The sequence below is a fragment of the Panthera uncia genome, assembly GCF_023721935.1.
Source record: "Panthera uncia isolate 11264 chromosome A3 unlocalized genomic scaffold, Puncia_PCG_1.0 HiC_scaffold_11, whole genome shotgun sequence".
In the NCBI taxonomy this organism is placed as follows: Eukaryota; Metazoa; Chordata; class Mammalia; order Carnivora; family Felidae; genus Panthera; species Panthera uncia.
Window position 1 is genome coordinate 83,514,827 of NW_026057578.1, and position 15,254 is coordinate 83,530,080.

The 15,254-nt window shown below is 38.0% G+C and overlaps 1 protein-coding gene across 1 annotated transcript in view; it reads left to right on the forward strand.

The window, feature by feature from the left end:
* APLF (aprataxin and PNKP like factor) overlaps positions 1-10,051 on the forward strand; it is an 82,875-nt gene extending 72,824 nt beyond the window's left edge. The window contains exon 10 of the mRNA XM_049651561.1: positions 7,828-10,051. Coding sequence (XP_049507518.1) covers positions 7,828-8,033 — 206 coding nt within the window. The 3' untranslated portion in view covers positions 8,034-10,051. The remainder of the gene's footprint in view (positions 1-7,827) is intronic.
* The last annotated feature ends 5,203 nt before the right edge of the window (positions 10,052-15,254 follow it).

Consider the following 15,254-nt stretch of genomic DNA (forward strand, 5'->3'; position numbering starts at 1 on the left):
ATCCTTGTTTTTCTCATCTCCCAAATCCTTAAAGTTTAACATCGCCCAAGTTCTTAATCGTGTTTGTATACTAATTTGTTGTACACTTACTTATTCATTTATTATGTCTTCCAAGTGAGCAGAGTTACGGAGATCCATGAGAACCAGTTCTGGCTCTATATGCTTGTGATGAGATGGTCTAAAATCTCCAAGGAAAGGGCAGGAGCACTTTCTAGTGGGACTTATCAGGGCAGACCATGATGTGGGAATTTATGCTAAGTTGTTCTTGAAATTGGTCTTGGTTGTATTTAAATCATCTTTATCTCTTAACTTTGTGGTTGGTAGGTATAGGACATCCCAGTCAAAGTTAATAATAGATCAATCAAGGACATCTAGGTAGAAATGGTAAGTTGTGTGTGGAGTTAGTAAGTGGATCAGTTTAACTAATGTGGAGAGTCTCTGTAGTTACTGTGTATGATAATGAAAAGATATATCAAATCCAGATTATAGAAGCTCTTGAAAGTTAGACCAAAGGTGTAGGTGCATTGGCAAATAATGGTGAGGCAGTATTTTATCCAAATCAAGCTTCTGAGAATGAACAGTCTGAATTAGAGTGGGAGAAGTCTTCTGGGTGTTAATTAGGCAATTGAATAAAGGGCCAGAACTAGAGTGGCCACCATGAGAATGGAAAAATAGAATTGGATACAAGTGAGAGTTTGAAGGAAAAATCAGATCTGCCAACTAATTGGTTATGGTGTGGGGGCTGGGATGACATAAAGGAAATAATGATGACTCAGAATTATGATACAGTTTATCAGGTGACTGGGGATGACATTTACATATCGTAGAGATCAGGAGGAAGAACCAGGTAGTTTTGTTTTGTTTTGTTTTTTGTTTGTGTTTGTTTTTTTTTTTTTTTTTTTTTGAGAGAGGAAAAAAGAAGGGCAGAGTGAGAGAGAAAGAGAACATCAAACAATCGTGAGGTCATGACCTGAGCTGAAATCAAGAGTTGGACACTTAACCCACTGAGCCACCCAGGCACCCCGTCTCCTTTTTTTAAAGTTTAAGCATGTTGAATTTGAGGTGGGGGTATCATAACTACACAATAAGACAATAAAATTTAATATAGTACCACTATTAAAATAACTGCGTTGAACTCTTACTGTTTAACTTCTGATTTGTAGCACTCCTGGAACATTTCTGTCTGCAGAGTTCTTCCACACACGTAACAATTTATGTAGTGCATTTTGTTTTCTGTAGGTTTGATGCAACCATGTGTTAAACTTCTTACATATCTAATTGGCTTAAAATTTCACTAACTTCCCACACTTTTTTAAAGTGCTGGGGTTTTGGCACAAGATACTGAATGCAAGAGTAATCAGTGCCAGGAAAATTTTATTTTATACTTTCTTAGTTAACTTACCTGTTGAGATATTTAAAAGAAATTATCATTAGCATTTTGTCATCTGATTATTGAAGTCATTCTGGCTTTTATCGTTATGTGATATGCATTATTCCGTGCTGTCAGTACCATTCATGCCTGGAGATTTAGAATTTTCTACTGATAGCTATTTTAATATTTCTCTAGTTCTGCCACTGTATGCGCACATTTGCTTATATATGCTTTTTTCCCCAGAAGTAGAACCCAAAAGCTCTAAAAGCTATTGTGAAAATTAATGGAACTTAAATGAGATTATATAAACTGCTGCTTAGTGTGGGGAAAGCTGAGAGATTTGGGGATATGAAAAAGGCTAGTGCAATGGTATTTAAAAAAAGAAATTCATATATAATAAAGTAGATCAGAATGGTAAAGGAAAATAAAATCTGAAGAATTATTGACGTTAAGCTGTAAATCTGCTATGAGGCATCTGGCATCTTAGATCCTAACACCCGAAATCTGTGTGCAAAAATCAGCAGTTTGGAACAATCTTTTCTTTCTGTAAAACCAGCATTTCTTCCAACATGTATTTGACACTGTACTCTTCACTAGCTCTTCAGACTTATGTTCTTGGGGTAAGAGTTGACAATGAAATTTTAAACTGTAAAAGAAAGATTAGATACAAATTTAGGAATTGTCATTTTCATATCACACATTCCTCTGCATAAATAGAAAAGTCAGAAATTGCTGTAGCCTAATTCCAACCAGTTAATACCATGTTGTTTTAAACATGTTAAGAGTTTGTTTCTTCCCTAACGGTGGTTATTTTCCATCATGGAAGTCTGATGTTACCCATCAATTTTTAAAAATAAGTGGCAGCCTATTTCTCTTGTACTGCTTCGTGCAGTCAAGCTGTCAGTCCATTCCTACATTTCATATTACTCACTGATCTATAGAGAAAATGAAGATTTCTACTTTGGCCTTAAAATTAGAACTTCAGTTTTAAAATCAGAATTCAGAAAGGATTTTTGAAGTAATTTAATCAACATCCATTGACTCACAGATAAAAACATAAATTCCATTAAGCCATTAAGTTAAATGACTTGTTCATTTTTTATGGGCTTGTTGATGACCCAGATCTTTGGACTTCTACCCTCCCATCTGTCTAGCCTCTTTCTCTTACCATGCTGCTTTTTAAAGAGACTTTTTGTTGAATGAAGGGGATGGCCTATCACATAAAAACAGAAAACTAGCAGCAAGAAGCTTCTAAGTGAAGGTAGGGGAAAAAATGACTTCTGAGTTCGCCTTGATTTGGAAGAAACAACCTCACTTCTTTTTTTTTTTTTTTTTTTTTTTAAATATTTATTTGTTTTGGAGAGAGAGAGAGAGAGACAGAGCGTGAGTAGGGAGGGACAGAGAGAGCCAGAGACACAGAATCCGAAGCAGGCTCCAGGCTCTGAGCTGTCAGCACAGAGCCCGACGCGGAGCTCGAACCCGCAAGCCATGAGATGAGATCATAACCTGAGCTGAAGTCGGACGCTTAACTGACTGAGCCACCCAGGAGCCCCTAAACAAGCTCACTTCTGATTTCTCAGACACACTCAAGAATTATATTTCAAATCAGGTAGTTGTAATACAAGAAAATGCTACATATAGGCACTTATTTTTTCAAAAATGGCATTATGCTATTTAATTCTGTGGAAATTTAACTACAAAAAATAACACTACAAAAAATTATGTTTTGTTGTAGAGTAAACAGTTAAACAGCTACTGCTGTATCTCCTGTTAGTTTAGTTTAGCATGTTAATAAGCTTTTCACCAACCACGGCATTCTCTGGACAATACTGGAGTCTTGGCTTGGGATCTTCTGTGATGGGATTCCTCATCGAATGTTGCCTGGTTCTCTACTAACAAGCTTCCTTGTATGAGAAGCTTTCTTTGAAATTTCTGTATAGCAAACAGTGCTACTAGCAAGGTTTATGTGAATGTGACTACTTGCATCACTTTAAATCCAGATATCCAGATACTATACTGTGTTTCAGCTTGCCCAGTTAGAGAGTACATGCATGGGATTTTTTTCCCGCCTTGATTTCAGTGTTCTTCATATCCCTTTTGTATAAAAACTTACTAATTGTGTGGTAAAGATAGGCATTTTATTCCTAGGTTAGGTGGTAGCCATGTTTAGTTAAGAACCGGGCTTGTTGAGATTGTTTCCATGATTCAGGAAATCATATAATAATTCACATCAGTAGGTGTGCTGATTCAGAGCATTTTCCAAATAAGTAAAGTTTCACTATCTGCATGGTTACATCAAAAGGCAGAAACTGTACGTTTTCTAAAAACACCTTCAGCAATTAAAAAAAAAAAAAAGTAGGTGCCCATCTAGATGGCATTTACACTGTAGAATATTTATTTTTATTTGTTTTTTAGATGTCTATTTATTTTGAGAGAAAGGGAGAGAGAGCATGTGTGCAAGTGGAGGGGGTGGTGAGGCAGAGAGGGGAGAGATAGAGAACCCTAAGCGGGCTCTGAGCTGTCAGTATGGAGACTGATGCAGGGCTGTCTCACAAACCATGAGATCATGACCTGAGCTGAAATCAAGAGTCAGACACTTAACCAACTGAACCACCCAGGTGCCCCTACACTATGGAATATTTAAAGTCATGCATTAATTGGCTAAGGAGGGTCCATTATAATTGATTCCAGAAAGATAATCACATGTCAGCATTTAAAACCCTGTTAAGAAGTATGGACATGACACTACTAACAAAGGACATAGAGCTAGATTCTAGAGCTGAGTTTGACTCTTCAGGTGCTTTTACTTAAAGCACAAAATACCTGTTCATGTGAAGTAAAATGGATGAAATTTGACTACCAGCTACTTGGAGTTCTGTTATATTTTTTTTTTTTTTTTTTTTTAGATTCTGAACCTCCTATTAAAAGAATATGAGTGTAATGTTTATGTAAATGACAATTTGATAGATGTAAACAATTTTTTGAGGAAACAAATAATATGGCCTATTGCTCAAGAAATGAGCCTGCCCAATAAGTTGCTAAAGATTTCCAGGGTTCATTGAAGCTTAAAGCCCCTTCAATTAGCAGGATTTAAATAAAAGTCTTTATTGTAATTCATTGTATAGACAGGTTAGTGATAAAAGTGTAGGTTATAATATGAAGGATTTCTGTAAAACTAAAGGTGTTCAGCAGTTGATTTGTTCATTCATATATTCAACAAATATACATATTAAGTGTCTTCTATATGTTAGGCACTGTTACAAGAGCTGAGGATACAATAGAGGCAAAGTCTTGCTCTTGTAGAATTTTACAAAGGTGGGCAATGTATATGTAAATAACTATATGATGTCACGTAGTGGTAACTGCTAAGAAGAAAAGTTATGTAAGAGGACAGACAGAATGACAAGGGTATGTGTGGTGGGAAGCAGGTGCCATTTTGGGTAGGATGGTAAACAGACTCTGAAAATTTGATATTAGAGCAGAGACTTGGAGGAGAGAGTAAGAGAGGTGATTATCTCGGGGAAGAGCATGCTAGTCAAGGGGAAGAGTGACTCCAAAAGCCCTGGAGATGATCCTGCTTGTACTATTCAAGGAGCAGTAAAGAAAGGGTAGAACTCAAACAAAGCGAGTAAGTGAAGAGTGGCAGATGAGATCAGAAAAGCTAGCTGTGGGCCAGTTGTGTAGGGTCTTAAGGCCAGGACCTATACACTTGATCTTAGTCAAAAGGCCAAGAAGCAATAGAGGCCAGGACCTATAAGTAAGGACTTCGGTTTTAATTCAGAGTGAGATAGAAAGCTATTGGAAGGTTTTCTGGCTCCTCTGTGGAGAATAGACAAGAGTGGAAGCCAGAAACCAGTTGGGTGAACATTGGAACTGGTTGAAAAAAGAAGATGATGGTATGGGGACCAGAGTATGGAGTAGATGTAGTGAGAAGTGGCAGATAGATTTTGATGGCAGAGTCAATAGGATCTCTTGACATATTGGATATTGGGTTTTCAGTGGGGGATATTCAAGGATGACTCCAAGATTTCTTGGAGAAGGTCAAGGTTGGAGAAGTCATATACTAAGACTGATAAGAGAAAGGTTTTGGGTGAAGCACCTCAAGAGTTGTGTTCTGGGAATATGTTTCGGATGCCTGTTAGTTATGCAAGTAGAGAGAGTATATAGGCAGTGAGATAAAGGAGTCTGGAATTCAGGTGTTGGCAGGGCTTAGGATATACATTTGGGAATTTAGGATATAAGACTGGAGTATGTTAGAGAAGAGGAACAGCCAATAAAGCAGGAGGAGAACTTGAAGTTGTTTCAGCTTTATGTATGTTTCTCTTATAAATCTTCAGGGTAATTTCTGAATCTGAAAGGAAATGCTTTGCTGAGATGTCACTAGTTATGTATATGAAATACTTCCAAAGCAGAATGGCCAAGAAGAATATTGATGTTCTTCCCTCCTCCCTCCCTCCTTTTGCCATCTGCGAACTGCCCTCTAAATGTTTTTTAAATGTTTTCTGTCATAAAAGTTATATGGGGAGTTGAGATTAGCTAGATGTAAAACATGCCCTCAGGATACTTACAGGAGATGAGAAATGTATACAAATAAATACAGTGCTACATTTCCCTTAAGGGACTGGTGTGCTTTTTATGCTAATGAGCACTGTGCAAATCATTATGTAGCCTTTTTAGCCTTGGCTACCAAGAAACTTGGGGAGAAACCTGATGCTCAATTTATAATAATTATGTTAAAAATGAAGGTTGACATGTTTACATTCTGGTTTTTGTGTTCTTAGTTTCTACTTTCCTTTGTATTTTTTATGACCTCATTAATATAAGCTGGCTCAAATCCTCTCTGGAAATGAATAGCGATATTAAGAAAAATGTAAATGTCTGGACTATGGCAATTAAGAGGACAGATAAATTACCTTACTTTTTTGTGTTTTTTTGTGTTTTTTAACTGTCTATTGCATGTGAACATTTTAGGAAGAGGTGAAGTAAAGCATATACAGAAGTACAAACAATAATATTTTTAACTCCTACATTTGGTGTTCACGCAGGGATTGTCCTCTGCCATTCATAGATTTCCAGAGAGAATCTTCCTACTTGTTTCTTAAATGCTCCACATCATCCTAGGGAGCTTATCTTAAAATAAGCCTGTTGGCTTGCAATGAAAATAAAAAAGTGGGATGAGGGAAGAAATGGATTTCGAGATGGAAAAACTCTATTATAATTCCAGTATTATTTAGAAACCTATAAATTCTAATGGTGTTACCATAGTCATCCTGATATTTTCAGTAATCCCAGTCACTGAAACATGAACTGGAAGATCTATAAAACTAAACTTTACAAAATGTGTAGACTCATATTTTCTTATTTGATCACAGATTGTGCCAGCTTTACTGTGATAACAGTCCCCAAATTTCAGCGCCTCACAACAATAAATAGGTGTATTTCTCCTTCGTGTGTCCCATGTGTGTTCTCATCCTGGAAGCCGAACTAAAGGATCAGCCTGTATCTAGGATGAGGGAGACTGTGGCAGAGGGAAAATGGCTGCAGCAGAAACTACAGAAAGGCTCTTAAAGCTTCTCCTTGGAAGTGACACACACCATTTCCACCTACTTTTCTTTGGCCAAGTCTGATGTCAGTGGGGTGGTTAAATATAATCATATGACAGGGACGGATAGTAAATAACTGGGACAAAAATACATTCTACTGCCCCGGAGGGTAGGAGAGCATAAATATGATTATCATATTATTATTTTATTTACTTATTTATTTTGAGAGAGAGAGACTAGGGGAAAGGCAGAGAGAAGGAGAGAGAATCCCAGGTAGGCTTGTGCTGTCAGCATGGAGCCCAGTGCAAGGTTCGAACTCACGAATCATAAGATCATGACCTGAGCCGAAATCAAGAGTCAGACACGTAACCGACTGAGTCACCCAGGCACGCTTGATTATATTATTAAGGAACCATTATTAGGAATCTCACAGGACATTTAAAATTTTTTTAATTTAGTTTTTAATTTTTTAATGTTTATTGAGAGAGAGAGAGTGCAAGTGGGGAAGGGGCAGAGAAAGAGGGAGACATAGAATCTGAAGCAGCCTCCAGGCTCTGAGCTGTCATCACAGAGCCCAAGGTGGAGCTTGAACCCACGAACTGTGAGATCATGACCTGAGCCAAAGTCGGACGCTCAACTGACTGAGCCACCCAGGTGCCCTCACAGGACATTTTAGTTTCAGGATCCTCTTGGTAGGAAGAGTTAGAATTAAACAAATGTTTTTTAAAAAGTTAGAATTCTAACAAAGAATAATTTTAGCCCTCTTTCTAGAAATTTGTGGTGGTTAGCAATGTCTTAAGTAACAATACTTCTTGTCAGAGAAAGACATTTTATAGTTAGATATCTCTACTCTCAGGTTTGAGTGGTGATTGATCTGTTGTGTACCGAAAAAAAAAATTTTTTTTTTTCCAGTGAGGAGCATATCAGATGAAGATAGTGATAATGTTGGGCAATCCAATGAGTATGACCTCAATGACCGTTTTCTAGATGATGAGGAAGAAGAATATGAGCCAACAGATGAAGATTCTGACTGGGAACCAGGGCAGGAAGACCAAGAGAAGGAAGATATGGAAGAGCTTTTGAAAGAAGCAAAAAAATTTATGAAAAGGAAAAAGTAACTTTTTTTCTGTGCTAATATATAGCTCATATTGTTCTTTCTGGAAAAAATTCAGGAACTAAGGAGGCACTTAAGCGATAATTGTTTTCCTTCTTTTTATAGTTATGACTTTATTATTGACTCTTTGCAAATGAAACATTGATAGGTCAACCTTCATGTAGTGGATGGAATTTGTTTTGTTGCCTTGCTTTTTCTATCCTATTTAAAGCATCTGGAAATAGGAAGCCGAGAGTTAAAGAGAAACAATTGATATTTTTTTCATTTACTTTGTGTGTTGGTAATAAAAAGTAAAAGCCATAGGTTGCACAAAGTTTGGCCTTGTTTCTTTTTTCCAAAGATTCTATCTTTATAGAATACTAGGCAAGCATAACTAGGCAAATTACATCATGGGTGGGAAAGCATGCCTCTTTCATTGCTATTGCAGTAATTCTTCAAGCAGAACCAGGCTTTAAAAAGTGACAGCCATCATATAATGGCTGTTATTTTTTCTGGTACCCTGCATATGAGCTTTACAATTTCATTTACTACTTTTATGCTTTGAAACTTGGGGAAATTAGTACCAAATGGATACAGAAAATAGATTCAACTAGACTATCGAAATGTTCACCATGCAGGAAATGTTATTTTGTCCCCCATATCTGTAATTTACTGTATGTCTGAACTTGAAAGTAGAAAAACCCAAAGGATTTGACAGTTTTGGGTTTTTTTTCAAACCTGAAGTCCTGCCTGATTATTTTAACTCTCAATGTTCTTTCATTACATTAAAAGATATAGAAATGATTTTTAACCATAATTTTCTCAGATGATGTTAGTTCTTTTTCCTCAGATGAAAGCAGCAAGTTGTCTGCTAGTGTTCAAGATTCTGGCCTTTTATTTCAAGAATAACCCCCTTATTCTCCAGTTTTATGAAGTATATCTCTGTTCTCAAACGACTTTAAGCCCTGTAGTACTCTTCATTTTAGGTGACTTAGAATTTTTGAAATACAGTTTAGAATCTTTAATAGCAGGTGGGTATCCGAACACAGCAGTAGGCTTAGTATTGAAATCATAAATCACTAAACCAAAAGTATCCTTGTTAAATACTAATGTTTTCTATTCTAAAAGAACCTAGAAATTTATATCTTAAAAAAGCAAGACAGATTTATAATTGTTCTTAGTGTTTTTGAATGTCTTTCCAAGTTAATTATGTAATATTAAAATTAATTTAAACTGACCAGGACAAGATAAATGTTTCTTTAGGCTATTATTACCTATTATTCTGACTTTGCCTTTGTTATTTAATAACTCATTTTTCCCTTCTAATGTCCCTTTAGTCTCGGGAGCTTGACAGATCTGTGAAAAAAAACCTTTTGACTTACTCTCATCCCTGCATTGACTCAATCCTTAAAGTGTTTTTTAATCCACTCATAGATAAATCCCAAAGGAATTGAGAACGTGTTCACATAAAAACTTGTACGCAATGTCCACAGAGGCATTATTTATAATGGTCAAAAAATGGAAACACGTAAATGCTCATCAGCTAATGAATGGATGAACAAAATGTGGCATATCTGTATAGTGGAATATTTTTTGGCTATGAAAAAGAACTGAAGGATTGATACATGCTGTAACATACCTGAAAATGTTGTGCTAATTGAAAGAAGCCAGACAAAAAAGGCCACATAGTATATGAACTTGTTTGTATGAAATACCCCAAACAGGCAAATCCATGGAAAGTAGATGAGTGGTTGCCAGGGGCTGGCGGAGGTGGGGACAGAGGGTGACTGCTAATGGGTACAGGGTCTCTTTATGGTTGTTAAAAATGTTCTAAAGTTAGTGTCGATGGTTGCATGATTCCATAAATATACTAAAACCCACCAAATTGTACACTTTCAAAGGTGGATTTTATGGTATGGGGTTTATGTATTTCAATAAAGCTGCTATAAAAAGAGAATGTAAGAGGTGACACTAGTCTTTCAGAAAGAAGAAAGCATTAATGTCAGAATGTGTTCTTGGCAATAGTGTAGTAGCTCATGGCTGTTTTTTTTTTTTTTTTTTTTTTTAATTTATTTTTGGGACAGAGAGAGACATAGCATGAACGGGGGAGGGGCAGAGAGAGAGGGAGACACAGAATCGGAAACAGGCTCCAGGCTCCGAGCCATCAGCCCAGAGCCTGACACAGGGCTCGAACTCACGGACCGTGAGATCGTGACCTGGCTGAAGTCGGACGCTTAACCGACTGCGCCACCCAGGCGCCCCTGCTCATGGCTGTTTTTTAAGGATAATTTGATGTGGCTTACCTACTCATCCTGAAGACACTATTGAGTATAACATATCTCTCTCTCTGTCTCTCTCTCTATCTATAACTCAGTTGACTAGAGTGTAGTGTAAATTTGACACTCGCAATTGGATTATATTTAAATTTGTGATTTACAAAATAGAGGGAAAACTGATGACATTAGCTTGTCAGTGGGCTCAGGAGCAAGAGCAATGTTAACAAAAACTTGGTTCTTTAAAAGTAATTGCTGTCCCAGGGCTCCTGGGTGGCTCAGTCAGTTAAGCGTCGGACTTTGGCTCAGGTCATGATCTCGCGGTTCATGAGTTCGAGCCCCATGTTAGGCTCTGTGCTGACAGCTTGGAGCCTGGAGCCTGCTTTGGATTCTGTGTCTCCCTTTCTTACCATCCCTCTCCTGTTTGTGCTCTGTCTCTATCTCTTGCAAAAATAAATAAACATTAAAAAATTTTAAATAAATAAATAAATAAATAAATAATTGCTGTCCCAAACAGTGTATAGGAGCTAACCCTCTCTATCATGTGGGTTCACAGAATTTAAACTATATCTGTGTCTCACATTATACATTTCTCACCAACGTGCTTAATTCTAAAAGCAAATGTTTTCTGTTGATTTCTTGGTGAGGGTGGGGTATTTCTGGGACCTTGGGAAGCTGAGACATGAAGATTTTCAGCGACCCCTGGACACTGATTCTGTTTTTGCCCCAGGTAGAGGATGGCCTTGTTGATACTATTGGTTTCTAGAACTAGAAGATCCTAGTGGTTGTAAGCATTCATTACATGTAGTGAGAGCAAATAGATTGTGTGAGCATAATTTTCCAGAATGATGACATAAAGCTGAGAATAAGTGGGTGATGACTTTCTTCCAGTTGATGTGTGCAGAGTTCAGTGTCACCAACATACCCCATGGTGGGAGGAAATGCATACTGACATCCTGCATCCAGCCCTGCTCTGTGGGACCACGTTGTTCCTATAAAGTTCTCTTTCTTGAGTAGGAATCTCTAATGGGTGTGTGGGTGCGCGCATGTGTGTGCATGTGTGCGTGTGTGTGCGTGCTTCTGCCAATCTGCAACCATACTCAGCTCCTCTACAATAGATATTGAAAGAAAATAAAGATTCATTACTGCTGGCATTATTACTGGCTCTCCTAATATAATGTACCTAATAAACTTTAGTGTCATAAAGAACCGCAGTTGTGCTCTGTTGGGCCCAACACCCTGTCTTAGGTGTTGGTGATTCAAAGAAGAATAGCATAGAATCCCTATTTCAATGTGCTTACCATTGGTCTATTCGGAAAGATAGAATATACTCATTCAGTAATGACTACTGAATAATATGGAGGTTACAAGGGAGAAAAAGACCATGGGGTCTGCAGTCACAGAGCTTACAGAGGCAGTGAGACAATTACCCAAAAAACAACAGAATGCGACTAGTCAGAGAAGGGCATGCTGGATTACAATTTAAGCATCCTGTCTTGCTGCATATTGAAATATAGTCTCAATCTTGAGGAAAAGCCTTTGTATGATGGAGTTGCAAGCTGAGTTGGTAGATTTTTTCATGGAAAACAATTTTTACTTGAAAGAATTATAGGCAGATATACTACAATTATTCAAACTTGAGTATTTGACAGACATTTCCTCAAAAATGTACTAAGTGGGCCTGTTTTTCAAGGAAAACAACCAACAGTATTGGTTATAATTGTAAAATATGAGCTTTCAAGCAAAAATTAGAAATTTGGAAAATCTGTATTTGTCACTATGAGCTTGGTAGCTTCCCAAAGCTTTAAAAACTGTTATCATGGTATTGTTAGTAATGTAATATCATATAATGCTCTTAAGGCATTAGAGAGATTTACAAAAGTGTAAAACATTGCCACTCATCTTAATAAATTAAAAAATAAACCTAATTGTTTTTCATAAAATACATTTCATAAAATACATTTTCATAAAATACATTTCATAAAATACAAAATAAATAGGTTTGTTATTTTCAAATGAATTAGTAAATGTTTTAAATTTCTCAATTATAATTTCCAAAATGATATATAACTATAGGTATGACTCTCATAAACAAAAGCTCTTTGGGGTCCTTACTAATCTTTATGAGTAAAAGAAGTCCTAAGGCTCAAAATTTTGAGAGCCACTCAATTATATCAGTGTACCATTCAGTTATGGTGGGATAATCCTAAAATCTCTGTGCTTTAACAAAAGGTGCATTTTCTTATGCCCAGATTTCCTGTGTTGGGTGACTCTCCGGGGCATGGACTTCCATGTGGCAACTTGGTAGCCCAGGCTTTCAGAGCCTCCATCATCTTGTAGTTGTACCATCTGGAACCTGAAACTGTCTTAACCACGACTGCAAGGGGAAAAGAGGAAGTTGAGGCTTGTGCCCTGCTAATCAAATGCTGCAGGCTGAAAGTGAACTCATTTCTCCTGCTCGTAGACCATTGGTCAGAAGTAGTCACATGGCCCTGCCCACTGAAAGGGGTGCCCAGAAAAGATGAGAACCAGATAGAGTGAAGACTAGTCCTGGCCACCACAGTCACTAAAGGAGTGGGTGATATTAGGGAAAAGAGATTTGGGAACAAGAGCTTGAGTTCACTATTTAAGGAGTAGAAAGATAAGATTCATTGAAGGAATAAGAGAAGAGAGATGTCAGGAACTTGCCCTCTGTAACTCACAGTCTGTGATGCGTAAAGTCTCCTAAATGATCACCTCTTCCCTGAACATTCTCATGACATGCTCCTTCATGATGGGCTCCTGCCTACCTCTACTAAAGGGAGAGGTCTCTTACCCTTCCTGGTCTCCTGTCCTTCCTCCCCATCTTGCTCATTCTACCTTAAGACTCATGTTTCTGGAATTCCCCAAGCTCCCCCTCCTGCCCTGTGGCCTTTGTACCAGGTACCTCTGTTGGGAATACTCTTCCTCTACATCTTCACATGGCCACTGCCATTCACTCTTGGCCTCTACTTAAATATCACTCCACAGGGAGCCTTCTCTGACTACCGATCTAAAATAGCCACTACCTCAAGCCCCCACCCCACTGTCTCTTTTTCCTGCTTTATTTTCGTAGCACCTATTATACTGCCTTCATTGTCCCAGTTGTTTGTTTATTTGCTGTCATCCCACTAGAATATAAGTTCCATTTGGGAAAGAACATTGTCTTGTTTATCTCTGCATCTTCAGTGCCAAGAACAATGTCGGCCATGGGTACAGCTACTCAACACATATTTGTTGAATGAAAGAGTGAATGAATTTTCTAGAATTTCCAGGATGCTCTAGGGAAAAAAAAATTATGTTTATATAAGCTTCAGAAGCCATAAATACTATAAACCCAATTTTGAAGATTCACGGTGCAAATTTGCTTATCCAAGGCTATGCCATGTCTCCCAGTGAGAAGCACATTTAATCCAGCATTTCACAAACTTCTATCACCACTCTACTCCTTTTTGAGCCTCACCTAATAAACATCCTATAAAATCAGAATTCCATTTGGGAAAGGCTGCTGTTGGCTATGGAAATCTCTTGAGGATATTTTAGGAGGAGAATGACATCTTCTGACCTCCAGGCAATCCCCTGCTCCCTTTCTTTCTCCTCCTGCCTCCAATTTGCTAAAACACTCTCCACAGTCTGAGCATCTGCAACCTGGACTCCCATGAAAGAAAAAAGTCTGTTGGTGGCCACTCAGGAGTGTGTGTGTGTGTGTGTGTGTGTGTGTGTGTGTGTGTGTGTGTGTGTTTATCTATTTTGAGACAGAGAGAGCAGGGGGAGGGGGAGAGAGAGGAAGAGAGAGCGACTCCCAAGCAGGCTCTGTACTGTCAGCTTGGAGCCTGATGTGGAGCTTGAACCCACAAACTGTGAGATCATGACTTGAGCTGAAACCAAGAGTCAGATGCTTAACTGACTGAGACACCCAGGTGATCCTCAGTTGGGAGTTTTTTACCCCAAGAGCCACATGGTAACCAGCTATGTGACACCCAAATTTGTCTCACATAGATCACAGAAACCTCCAGGACAGCATCATCCGATCTTGCCCCATTCCAGCTTCCTCCCAACACCAAGCTGTCCTCCTCATTGTAGGATGTGAGGGTTGGAGGACACTGTTAGGAGTGAGGATGTATCTGCTTGCCACTGCAACTTGTTACCCCCCCCCCCCCCCAAGATCATTGTGCAGTCTTCATTCCAGGGAACACTGCAGCCAGAGGCTGAGGCCAGGGGAACTGTGTTGTGGGAGATATCTTGGTTACATTTCATAGATTCCAAATTTTTCCTAGACAAAGTGAAAGTCTTGGAAGGCAGAGAAATGCAGTCTAGAGAGCTCTCTCCATCTTTACCTAATCTTGGCACAGCCACAATGATAACTTCTGATGTTTAAGTGCCCCCCACCCCCACCCCGCCAAAATGCCCTCAATCCTGATGGAAACCTCCCTAGCAAATCCTAATCACTTTGCTTACATCCTCTCTGCTCGGTAAATCGGCAATGGGATTATTTTACCTACCTTGGTAGCAGTTTAAAAGTTGACCTGGAAACATGAGAAATTATAGGCATGGCAGTAGTGTCCAAATATTACTGATGCACAGTACATGAGCAAGAAATTTTGAGCATGCATATTTCTTTATATCAAGGATTTATGTAAATGTGAAGTATTTATGTAAATCCTTATATAACAAATTTATATGTGCCACTATATTAATATATTATATACACTATAAAACACAAAATAAAAAATTTAAAAGGATGAGGTCAACTCGAAATAATATTTGCTAACATAGGATTCTTTTCAGATTAAGATAGAGCTATTCAACACTTCCTTTTAAGAAATCTTTTTTTTAAAGAAATCTTTTAAGAAATTATCCCCATGTTCCTTTTCCTTTAAATTGTTCTAATATTTTTAAAGGAAAATCTCAAAAATGCAGAAAGTTGAAATAATAGTATGATGAGTATTTGGATA